Consider the following 13,102-nt stretch of genomic DNA (forward strand, 5'->3'; position numbering starts at 1 on the left):
TATGAAAGTAAGTGAAAGAAAATTTCCCCTGTGAAAGTTTCACGATAAGAGAGACTCCAGTACTCTGTGCTTACCGTCGATCAGAACGGCCTTTGCTTTATCACAACATTGACCGCATCTATTACCGTCAAAATCTCAAACACCTTGTAGTACCCTATATAGACATATACATATATAAAACCCATGACCTAACGTTTTTGGCAACCCAAAAAAGCAGTTAAATAACTTTAACTGGCAAGTGGCAACAACTCTCCTCAAATGGGAGAGCAAAGCCTTTACCTGTTAGTTTTCCCTATTTTACCACTTGTTATATATATATATATATATATAATTCATACAGAAGCAGATGAGAATGAGAGGTGCGGGTCTTGAATGAGAGGTGTAAGAAGATAAATACTCCGTAACAGATTGATCAATCAACATTAGGTGGTACTAGCCATGGCTGGAGAGACCAAAACTACTGTGGTGAAGGCCAAGCCCAGCAGTCAAGATGCTTCTTCATCAAGGGGTAAGACTGATTCATCACTCCACAAGAAGAAAGTTGTTGTCAGCTCAACCAAACAGCCCCTTGATTCATACCGCAAATCTACCTCTGTAGTCACAAAAACTGAGGTAACCCATTAGAAAAATCATCACTTTTTAAGTCTCTACTTTTGGTAATCTGTACTTTCTCAAATCACCAAATTGTGTTGGGTTTTTGAATTGATTTGATTATTATTGATGAATTGGGTGTTTTGGGTCCTTGAGATTCTGAATTAATAACAATAATTTGTGATGAATTGGGTGATTTTGGGGATACCACTTTTCTGATTTTTGGTGCTTTGAAATTGGGTATCTGGTGTGTGTGTGTGTAATATATTATGAACTGGGTTTTGATGAGTTTGGATTGGTATTGTTCAAGTGAAGGTAAAAGCAAAATCAACATCAGCATCAATATCAAGTTCATCGAAAACCACAGTGACTAAAACTACTACTAAAACAAGAGAGAAGAAAGTTTACACATTGGCAGGCCAGAAGTATGATGTTCCCGAAGAGGTTGGATCTATCACATGCTCTAAGCTTATTCTGTTTCAGAAATTTTATAGTAATTGAACCTTATTCTCCATCCTTCATGTTGCTGCTGTTTTTTTTTTTAAACAGAGGGAACCACTAAGGATATTTTACGAGTCGTTGTCGAAACAGATACCTTCGAGTGAAATGGCAGAATTTTGGTGAGTTTTCTTTATTAAATTCTTGGCACTTCTTTCTTTGTTTAATTTAATCACACAGTTTTTTCTAAAGTTAATTTTCTTAAACTTTTCATCTGTGAGGTTTGAATGTATTTTCTAGTATTGCTTGATGAATCAACTCTGTTAGAGTTAACTAGTTTTATGGTTTAGTTCTGTTTCAATGTTTTATGTCATTTATAATGTTGTGTGTGATATTTTCCACCAATACTAATGCAATTTCCCAAACTGAAAGATTAAGAGTTAAATTACCATTCTGAAGGAGTTCTTTGCTCTTAGGTTAAGTGTTGTCAATATGATGCCTAGGCTCGTGGAATGGACCTTCCTAGTAGATTAGGTTATTGTTCAAGGTTGGGTGGTCCAACGGCTAGGCTTATTGCTGCTAAGCTCTTTTTCGGGTGCCCAAACTTACTTAACAGTGGTTGCACGAAATTTAATTCTTTTGGAATTGAACAATGACCGAACATATGCTCTACGTTTATTTACACTTTCAAAATCTATATTCTGAATTTCCAATAACTGCTCATTACATGTAGAACGGAAAAAAAAGTCAACCAACGTTTGGGGCGGGGGTTGGCGCACAACAAGGGGTTGATGTGGGATGAAGTTGGAGGAAAAAGTCAATTAACATTTCATGGAGAGCTTGTCCCTTTCATGTTTAAGAAGTTAAATGACAATGTTCTCCTGGCCCTAGGATACAATGTCTTTCTTCTCTATACAAGTTGCTGATTAACGTGGACAAGCAAGCTTCCTAACCACTAGAATAACACATGGCTACATAAAATGGATAAGGAGTAATAGTCAAGTAGACTCAAAACGATCACTTTACATGGAAAAACCTGTCTCAGAAAGGAAAATAAAAGGCCAATGTCGAGATTTGACTACAATAGGTATGTACAAGAGGCCTTAACAAGTCAAGTTCTATGGTCTATAATAAGAAATTGAACTAATACAAGCTGTTCTTTAATGCTGTTAGAGAGGGTCTAACTTTAATATTTATATGCTCTAACACTTCCCTCATGTGTGGTCTTCTTTTTTGGTCCAGCATGAGTTTTCAATTTTAATTATTAGGGTGATAGTGAAGTTTTAATTTGAGACTTTTGGCTTTGATACCATTTTAATAACCATTTACTCTAAAAGCTTAAACTGTTAGAAAAGGTGTAACTTTAATATTTCTATCCTTAACACATTACAATGGTTTCCAATCCTTGCTCTGGCCATGATCCGGTGTTTACATTGCACTGCGTGTTAGTTTCTTGTGGTTTCCTGCCTGTGATGTATGTTGAAGGCCAATAACTTTGAGATCATTCATGATATTACGCCATAATTCTTGTTTAGATTGTGGTGCACACAGCTCTTTGATCAGAGTGTTTATGATGTGACCTAGGGTGTGCTGCATGATAATAACAAACGGGAGACTTGGGTTCTTGTGCCTTGGTGATTAAACTAAGTGTAAGGCATGGTGTGGTTCAAGTCATTTATGTCATATCCCACGGCCCAAGTGGATGGACGTGGTACACATGGAGCCCCAGACGACACTACAACCAGGGCCTGTGGGAAGCATATCGCGCTGGGCATATATGTTTGGCTAATTTTTCAACTGACACATGTTGATTCTCCTATAAAAACTGGTGCACCATCAACAAAAGGGGCCAAGCAGTTTACACTCGAAAGGCATTCAGCAGATTCTTTCCAGAACTTTCTTGTTCTGCTGTTTGTCCCCATTCAGTATCCTGTCCTAATTTTCTCCCAACCTTCATTTTCCAAATGTCATATCTCAACAGGTTGTGAATCACTTCCGATAACTCTCTGGAATCCCACATGCATCCATGGCCTTTCCTTCCCTACTTTCCTTATTCCAGCACTTATCTTTGCAGAATGGACCATAAGATGCATAAGCTACTGCAATCCTCTGATTCTCATTAAGCTTTTGTTTTCTAAACATTAAGATAAGTGCAGTTAATGTCATTCCACTACTCTTATCATTTGTAAGTCATAAGCGTGCCGCATGACTTATTTTAGAAGTTCCGTTTGGTATTTCTTGATTGAGCCAGTCCACACTAACGTAGTCACTTGAGGATTTTTTCTTGAAAGCTGAAATAAATGCCCAAAAGGCACTTCCTTGATCTGTCCAACAAGTGGCTTGGAACTTTAGTCTATCTAAGAGGGAGTACTCTCTACTGTTTCATAGACTACGGTCAGCCAATTTGCATATCTTCCTTGGTCGACTTGCTGGTCCTGCCACAGTTAGATCTCTAGGTCCTTTGGTTGAGATGTAGTAGGTCTTAGAGTTAATGACTCCAACAGTCCTCGAACTTTGGGCCTAAGACCCATCTGCTGGCTGCAGCAGCCAGCATGTTGTAAGCTTGACTGTCAAATGGTCTGTATAAAGCTCATCGCCTATTTTGAAGGGTCCTATCCTTTTGGGCAGCAAGATGAAACAAGCTACTTGACCTTAGCTTCATTCTGATCCTGTTTTTGGGATTGTTCATATGAATGAATCAAGTTCAACCCAATTCTGAATGCTGTTAATTTTTGAGTTAAGCTTGAACTTGCTTTGATAGACTCATGAGAACAATTAAGGATCTGAAACCTTTAGCTACTCATGCTCAAACGACTTGATTAGAAGTTCATTAAAGACCATTTATGAGGCAAATAAGACAAGATCAATCCTGATATAGAGCTTGTTAAATTTTTGAGCTTAGTCTACCATACTACTTGACTTCGCTCATTCATAACATCACATCATTCAGGTACTTGCTAAAATTATGTAATGATTATCAAACATATGTGGACATTATGTTAATTAGTCCATATTGGCAGACTGCAAAAAACATTGATGACCGTGTAAGGAAATGAGAAGCAATTAGATATATCTTCAAAAACCTCAACAAGGACTATGGGAATGTGGTTGTTTCCTTATTGTTCTTATTTTCTGCAAACTATCTAGTGTATTTCCATCTATTATCATCATCAGTTCTCTTTCCTTTTATTCATCTTTCCTTACAAGTTGATACTGTATCTTCCTCAACCATCAATAATGACAAAAAAAAAAAATTTCTGGAAAGAACTATATCTACTTCCAGCAATTTTTTTTGTTAGAGAATATTAAATACTCAATATCTGACTTCGCAATTATAGCAATTGCAAATTCTCTTCATGCTGTTCAAACACAACATATATCATCTGGAAGCTCGAAGGTACACATACAATATCTGTTTCTTTTGTGTCGGATTATAGGGTGTATTTTTTCTTTTTTCTTTTTTTTTTAATTGGCAATATAGGATGTATTTTGCTATTTCTTTTTCCATTTTTTTCCTTATGACAGGACGGCAATTCTTTGACTTTGAACTTCTTTTTCTTTTTTTATATTTTATAATAGAAAATCAGGGATAGGGACGAAGATGATGCTCAAGCTCCCTTAGAGACTTGAAAACTAGCATGTGGTTTACCACCAGCATGCCTTACTAGCTAAGCTAGCTGGCTTCCTCCTACTACTGAACCTCATATATGCTCCTGATAACTCTGACTCTAAAATGAAATTGAATATGTTTTTGATGATCGAGTCCATTTGGCATCTTTGTATTGTCAAGCCAGTAATAAATGACTCGGTGGTGGGTACATGTCAGACATGTCGGACTTCACATGTAATGACATGAGGAGGAATTCTCCCCCCCCCACCCCCCCCAACACGCACACACACAGAAATATTCCCTTTCAAACGCTTGAACACATGATCTATCATACGTCCTCATTTCTCACTCTTCTAACACCAATTGAACTTTAGTTCACCTGGGAGTTGCACCCATATAACTGCATTAAACTACTTTTTTTATTTTAGAAGTTAGAAGAACAATAAGGAAAGAGCTGAAAAATGTAGTTAACAAATAGATTGGCAAGGCACTTTGGTGAATGTGTCCATCATGATACCTAGTGTTTGGATTAGGTATACAGAACATAACATAATCTGCTCATATTAGCTGGATAATCATCAACATATTATGAGGCATGTCATGCCAAGTGTCTAGGACTCAACAGTTGATCAAGTGTTGGATGCAGCTAGAGCCTGTTTCAAATATCCTGGTAGCATTGGCCAGGGAACTTTTGATACAAGTAACCAGTTGCTTTCATGCTTTCTGTTAGTATTGATCATGAAAAGAGGCATGTATCATCCTTGGTCTTTGTAAGTTCTTATTTATTATTGGTCTTCCTTATTCTTTGGGTGTGCAGCTCAGGCTCTGGGAGCCTTGTAATCTCTCTCTCTCCTTTCTATCATGGTCCAAGGTTGAAAATCATTTATTTATTTATTTTATTTTCTAACCTTGGTGCAACAGTAAGGTTGCTCCATTGTGACCTGGAGGTCACGGGTTTGAAATTGGAAACAACCTCTCCATGCGGAGGTAAGGCTGCATACATCTGACCCTCCCCATACCCCCACAATGACAGGTTCCTCATGCACTGGATGAGCCCTTTTACAACTCAAGATGGATTGAATATCGGATTCTCCATCATGAGTTTATCAATGAATGCTACTTGTGTAGTAAAAGTTAACCTCTAACCATATTTAAACTTATTTGAGCTAGACAATTGAATTGGTTCTTCATGCTATAATTCCAATTTACCACCAGCTGTATGTTACAGGGGCAAATGTTTTGTTTCTGTAAAAGTTGCCCTTATGTGGTTTGAAGTGCAAGTAAAAAAATGTTTTTTTAATTTAATTTTTCTCATGGCTGGTAGCATCAACTAATTGTTCATAGAATAAACATGAAGATTGATTTTAGATTAGCAATTAGTGAATGTGCTACTCAGTTGTTATTTTAAGTAGGATCATCGGGAAGGGATTTAGCCAATTTTTCTATACCAAATTAGAGCATCCTTAGACTACAATGACTAGTTTTACATGTTGAATATTTAAACTAGGTGGTGAATGAACAAGTGAAATGAATCTAGGAGGATTTTGAGGCATTTCAAGTACTACATTGAAGCTAAAAGGCCATACCTTCCGATCCTTAGTTCTTATGATTGATTTTTGGCTGCTTAAGTAATTAGAATAGTTAAAACTGCCAAATACTGTTAGAGAGCATTGAGCCTATCTTATGGCCAGAATCTCTTCATTTGATTGGTGATTTTGTGAGTGCTATTAGGAGAATGGACAATGTTCTACTTCATCACCACTAGAGTAGTTCATATCCCTAAATGCCCAAGTTTCTTCAGTCGTTCATGTTCCACTGTAAAGAATATGAACTCCAATAGTATGATTTATCAGTCCAGACCACTTAGTGAGATGACTGGTAATAGCATAGTTCCATTTGTTTCTTCTGAATAATTACAATGGCGAGTGCACTCATCAACAGCCTTGCAATAGGACTGGTTAGTTTATTACAATCAGCGAGGAGGCACGTAGGGATGTAATTTAAATCCTCTCCAATACTAGGGATCTGTAAGTACTCCATGGTGCAAATTGCACTGCGGGCAATGCGCCACATCAGCCCACTAAGTTCCACACCAGACAGCCATCATTTGACGAGTTTTAAGTTCGAATTTGTACCACTTCCAATGTAGAAGGTCGATAATTTAAGTCCTCGTAGGGGCAAAGTGAGCATATGTGTTTCAATTAAGGGGAAAAAAGGTTATTAGAGAAAGAAAAACTTTGGTCGTAACCCTTAACACTTTCTTTTATGAGTTGACTAGTTGTCATCTTTCTCTCACAAACTCTATTTGCACATCACTTTCCCACAACTCACATTTAGTTCATCTCGTCCACTTCAGCCATCAATATCTCCTTTTAACCCTCTGAATCTTTCTCCAAGGCAAAAATAAGAAGAGAGGACTACAAATTTCTTCTTTGACCCTAAACCAGTATGAAAAAAATCCATAATCTTTTTTTCCTTTCTTACTCTTTGTGTAAAATAGGATTTCATTTAAATTACAAAAGAAAAGGATAAGGATTTTGTTAACATCAGTGGCCTGGCGGTATTAGGCCCTTACTTCCCAAAAGGAGGTCAGGGGTTCAAGGCTCAGTGGAAGCATATGTGAGTACCAATTAGGAAAAAAAAAACTACAAGAGTCCTTACAATATATTGGGATTATATTATATATCAAAATATCATGGAATGCTTTGAAAACATGAAAAGTACTGGTCGAGAACAATTATAAATGTATCAAATAAAAATATTATCAATCATTATTTATGTTTTATATTTATTTCTTTATTCCTAAATAAGTTTTATATCTATTATTTTGGTAAAAGAGAAATTCTCTTGACATTGCTCAATGTTGCCCCCACCGAATAGAATTCTCGGCTTTGCTACTGATTATTATAAATACTGAAGCCTTACTGCATAAACCTAGACGTAAGAAAATGATTAATCACCTTGTTTCTAGGAGTGTGGTTATACTTCCATTTAAGTATCATATGCTATCCCCATCTGTTTTACTGAAAGTGAATCAAACACCATATGTGAAATGATCAATAATTATTTTGAAAGAGGCATCTTATTGTAAATATTGTTTTGTTATGCTAATGGACTATTTGCTTAAAACAAGTCAAATAGGACTTGCATAGCTAGCCTGTTTTCGGGAAAGACGCTTGAAGACATATTCGTCCACTTTGGAATATTATTGACCATGCAATCTACAAAATTTCATTCATGTGATGTCTGTATTATAATAATTGGAGTTTGTTAGAGCATCTCTGAATCGGCTTTGGAAGTTTGATCTTAGTTGGTCTAATGTCTCTTAATTCTTTCTTATTTAATGCTTCTTTATACAGTGTCATCTGATGAGCATCTTCTTCTTTTCTGGATTTGTATGACCAACTGTCGTATTGGGATGGGAGATAATGTGGACATGCACTCCACTCACTGCCCTCACAAATTCATTGACTGGAGGGTCCAAAACTTAATTGGCTAGAACAGAAAAATACAAATGATTTCCTACTAAGTGATGAAACCTTGAACACCTTATTTGGAAAATTCCCCTATTTTTGAACATGGGATTGAAGCCTCGGAAGTGAATTGTTATGCTAAACTTTGTGATAATCATTGTTGATCTTGACATTCCTGAGTGGTTGTAAATTCTAGCTTAACGGGTTTCTAGTTATTAATGACAGAGATAATGATCCAAATATGCAGGTTGATGGAACATGGTTTGTTATCACCTGAAAGAGCAAAAAAAGCATATGAAAAGAAGCAAAAGAAGCAAAAACAACTTCGGATGGGAACTCCTATTAAATCTCTCCCGCCGCCGCAACCACCAAGAAATAAACCTGAGAGTTCAAAAAAGCCACAGCAAATGTCAAAGAATGGTGAAGTGAAAGCCAAGAAAAGAATCATTAATGACAGTGATGATGATGATGAATTTATACTGAGTCCTAAAAGGAGGAAAGGGTAAGAAGAAAAAAGGCCCTATTGCTATATGTATCAGTGTATTTTAGAGAATTACTTCATTTTATCTTTCCTATAAATTAACTGCTACAAGTCAAGTGACTGAAGTAATCAAACACATGTAGATTGAGACATTCTTTGTATTATCTGAATTCTGATGATAGAATCAAAAAATAAAAATACAAATAAGTTTTGAATATATCTCCTCCATCTATTCTTTAGTCAATAATGTGCCAAACTTAAATTTTGTGGGACTTGAATGGCAACTCTGACCAGAATAATGCTGTTGATCAACAAGTGATATTACAGATCGTGTATATTGCTCTGTAAAAATTTCTTACTTTGACATCGTTTTTATACTCTGGGATATAGAACAATTCTATAAAATTTAGCCTCTTGATGTTGATTTTTTTCCTTGTTTTTCTTTGGTTGATGATTATCCCCCTTTCAGAAGTTTGAGTGGTCTGTTGGATGTATTTATGTAACTAGGAGAATAGAACATTTATTGAACTGATTAATTTTCTCATTAGGAACTCAAATTCAATTCTGAAAAAATATATATATATTAAAATTAAAATTTTTACTTTTTGTTTCCTACTGCAGAAAAATGATAGATGCGATGGACTCTTATGGATGGATGGATTCCAAATGGAGTTGAGGTTTAAATAAATATTGGCTATTATAGTTAAATTCGGAGGCCAAGGTGTTGGGTTATTAGGACTTAGTATTTGCAAACTTTTCAACAAAATCAGGTGTCTGTATTGCTCATTTTAGTTGAGCGTATTTTTGAATGTTAGTTTAATTAGTTAGTTAGTGTACCTTTGATCCATGGACTATGAAGACAGTATTTGAAGTTTAAGGATCAAGGTGAATTTATGTCTTGAACTGCCAAGTCACCTGCTACTGTTTTATGTTATGCATTGATTTCATTCAAAATACTAGGATGAGGTATATATTTTGAAATGTCTATGAACAGTTTAAGCTGAACAATTAAGTTTTTAAGTCGATAGTGAAGTTCGATCAAGGAATCAATCAATTTTCACTGGTCTCAGTTTGATCAATTGAACTATAGCAGGATGGACCAATCCTGGTGAATTATGATTTCCTATTTTGAGTCCAACTATAAAACTCTAATTCTTTTTGGCCAGAAAAATAATATAAAGATGCTTAGGTTCTTAAACATATATAGATATCCAGAGAGATAATAACAATGTCTACTAGCATAGATACAGAACATCTTTCTTTCTTTCATCGTTATCAGGATCTTGCATAGTACATTAAATGGTGACTAATTCAGAATGTTGGTTATAAGCTTGTTAAGTATTAAACTTTATTAATTCCGTATCATACAAATATTTGGAGAATAAATTGCTAGTTCAGGAGATCAAATCAAAAGGATATTTAAATTCCGATTCCATTTCTTGAGAATGAATGGTCTGCCCTCGAACGTATGAACTCTCTGGAGAATATTCTCCATGTCTTCATACGAGTCAAACAAAAATATTCTATAGTTTCGATAGGTTGGATTTCTAGGTCAGAGCTATGAAGGTATAGATTAAAAACCTTCCATCTTATCCCAGATAATCGAGCACGGTTAATTTGACCCGCAATGTGCTATTGTTGATTGGGAAGTTTTCCCAGTCCCGACCTGCATGTATATCTGACAGTGCCTTCATTGGAATTGTCACCTGCTTTTAATACTTAGGCCAAGGATGGGGACTGCATTCAAAGAGCGAAAGGAACATGTGTTCTTCAGGAGAGTGTTATGAAGCTTTCATAGGGAAGCATATGAATATCTGAGTGTAACAATGTCTGGCAGAGTAATGGTCACAGGTTAGGCCATAACTAAAAGATGTGTACTATATATGTATAATATACGTAATAATTCATGGCACATGTATTGCATCTGAGTGGAGCAGCAGAAATAAAAGGTGCATCTAGTTTGGTTATTTTTCATAGGACCAAATATATTATCATGTGATATGACAGAGGCTATTAGGTAGTGTGTGAAATTAAATGTCACGTATGGGCAATGCATGTGACGCCCACGACTGGTTGGACCACATGGCACGGTTCAGTCACCACTGGCACATTTTTTTATCAAGAAAACCATTAGACGGTGAAGATTTTGAATGTCTGGTGACTGTGACTGTACAATGCATTGCAGTAACTTGTAGGCTCTTTGTTTTGACTAATTTCCATGGTTGGATGGCATAAGTTGTGGCAGTGCACTCTGCGAAAGAAGAGTAATGTAGAGTGCAAAAATAGTTAGTTGATTTTAATTGTGATTAACCTTTTTAACAATTTAGATCTAATTATTAGGTCAACTTGTTCAATTTATGATTGATTAATTTATATGATCAATTTAAACATCCACAATCACAAATATATATAAAGTAAAGCAAGTAAAAGTTTAGAACGATTGCATCAGGATTTTTAGCGAGGAAATCCTAATTGATAAAATACGTCAACTGTTTGCATGGTGAAAACCTCGTGAACTATTCAGTCCAAAGTAAACCAATCCATTATGTTTGAAACAAAGTACACAGAACTTTGACTCTGGCTCACACCTTATCGTTCTACCAAACACCAACTGCTGACAATAATCTGACTTTGCAACTCCTCGTCCAACAACAACTTGACCTCAGGCTTATGCTTGATATTTGTAAAAGAGTAGCAGGTAGATCAGACAACACTCCTCGAATGCTCCAACACTTTTAAAATGTGATCGTTTTTACTTCTGTTCTTCAAAATCTGAACTCGATTATGAAAGAATTAAATCCTGTTTTTTATCTGGAATATCTGAATCTTCAATATAGCTCCAATTCCAATGAGATAGTAAACAACACAACTAAATCACTCATGAATATATATGTGTGCTCTCAAAAATAAATTCAGAATAATCAAATTTGATTTTCTGAATTTTCTCTCTCTAAAAGGCTTTCTCAAAATATAGAATTAATTTTCCCTAAAGCCGTCCATCAACCAATGTATATGACATAGTTTATATAGAGTTTATAAAGTCCTAATCTCTCTGAAAATATGCAAAATTTCGTGCATAGGACTTTGGAAAGAAGTTGGGATCAAAAATGAAACTTTCAGAAGAAGGAAACTAAAATCATAATACAACCAGGAGACCTTGAACCGGTTCAGAGGGGCTGAACCGGTTCAAGAAGGCCGTAATGAATCCCACGGATTCTTGAACCGGTTCAACCCCCTCGAACCGGTTCAAGATGGCCAGTTTTGAAATTTTTCCAGTTCTATTGATGTTAAACCTGTTCGATAAAACTTGAACCAGTTCAAGATAGGCAGAAGGTAAAAACTTGTTCCGAACCTTTCAAAACCCTTCCTAAATGTTCTTACTACCTCTCTAACCTTCTTAGAGCATTGTTTTCATCATCTCAGAGTATAGTATATCATGAACACTTGAACTTCTTCAAATCCGCATTCGATTTTCAATCTTTGAAAATTTGAATCGAAAAACTACAACTCGATCGGACTTGTTTTGTCAATGAAATTAGCCAATTATAAAATATATATTTCACAATCTCCCCCTTTGGCAATTTCATGACAAAACCCTAAAAACAATTCAGCAATCTACCCAAGCAGGAAAATAAATTACAATTATTGTTAAAGGAAATAAACCGCGAAAATTTTCTTGAACCTCATGAAGCGTCAACACTTGTAGCAACCTGTAATCTGCACATTAACTCAAACACAACTACCTGTAAAGGTTAATCAAGAAAATAAACACAAGCATAAAATAACAAATCTAATAATGCATGAATGTCAATGCAATGAACAATGGTTCTCCCCCTTAATGTAAAAAGTTTTTCTCCCCCTGAATAATAAGTCTCTCAACCTCTCCCCCTTTTTGTCACATATTAACAAAGGTCTCAAAGAAGACATATCCTGAAAGTAGAAAGTAACCAACCATATAAAACTTTTAAATTGAAACCAATGAGAATGTAGACTCCACAAGATTATATGTATCAACAGAAATAACCAAGATCAATTCTTTTTAGTTCCATAAACTTAGTAAGTGTTGTAAAATCACCATCAAGTTCCAAAAACATATGATCTATCAATTGTTCAGATTTTAGATAATAAATCAATGATATTACATATCTTTAGAAATTAAACAATCAACATGTGCAAAAGACATTTTTTTCTCTTTCTCTTTGTGCTCCATTTTTCTTTTTGCACATTGGCGGCTTTCACTCTTATGTACTTCCAGCTCTTTCCCTTATTCCCATTTGTTTAGAATTAAGGTAGCTTTCAGACAAATCCCAAAGGTAGCCTTTTCCATCTCACTTTTCTTTTTTTTTTTCAAAACAGCAAATATTTTTCTTTCTTTTTCAAAAACTTTTTCATTCCAAGTTGTTTTTCAATTTTCTTTTCTTTTCACTCTTTTGGTCTAAAATACATAAATCAAGTTTAAATCCCAAGACAATGATCAATCATGTTAACATTATCTTTGACCAAAACAAT

General features: G+C 35.5%; 1 protein-coding gene across 1 annotated transcript; it reads left to right on the forward strand.

Moving 5' to 3' along the window:
* Positions 1 to 310: 310 nt before the first annotated feature.
* LOC132283382 (uncharacterized) lies at positions 311 to 9,470 on the forward strand. The gene is made up of 5 exons (XM_059785320.1): positions 311 to 612; positions 907 to 1,035; positions 1,141 to 1,211; positions 8,360 to 8,614; positions 9,215 to 9,470. The coding sequence occupies exons 1-5, from the start codon at positions 439 to 441 to the stop codon at positions 9,267 to 9,269; spliced, it is 684 nt and encodes a 227-aa protein (XP_059641303.1). The 5' UTR covers positions 311 to 438; the 3' UTR covers positions 9,270 to 9,470.
* Positions 9,471 to 13,102: the final 3,632 nt, after the last annotated feature.

This window comes from Cornus florida, unplaced genomic scaffold (assembly GCF_030987335.1).
Source record: "Cornus florida cultivar Cherokee Brave unplaced genomic scaffold, ASM3098733v1 CherokeeBrave_3.0.0_Hap2_Chr11, whole genome shotgun sequence".
Lineage (NCBI taxonomy): Eukaryota > Viridiplantae > Streptophyta > Magnoliopsida > Cornales > Cornaceae > Cornus > Cornus florida.

What these genes read in the sequence shown, in the direction of transcription:
- LOC132283382 (XM_059785320.1), top strand. Translation starts at nt 439, where the DNA reads ATGGCTGGAGAGACCAAAACTACTGTGGTGAAGGCCAAGCCCAGCAGT. An exon ending in CTGTAGTCACAAAAACTGAG is followed by an intron (nt 613 to 906) that starts GTAACCCATTAG and finishes GTTCAAGTGAAG; the next exon opens with GTAAAAGCAAAATCAACATC. An exon ending in AGTGAAATGGCAGAATTTTG is followed by an intron (nt 1,212 to 8,359) that starts GTGAGTTTTCTT and finishes CCAAATATGCAG; the next exon opens with GTTGATGGAACATGGTTTGT.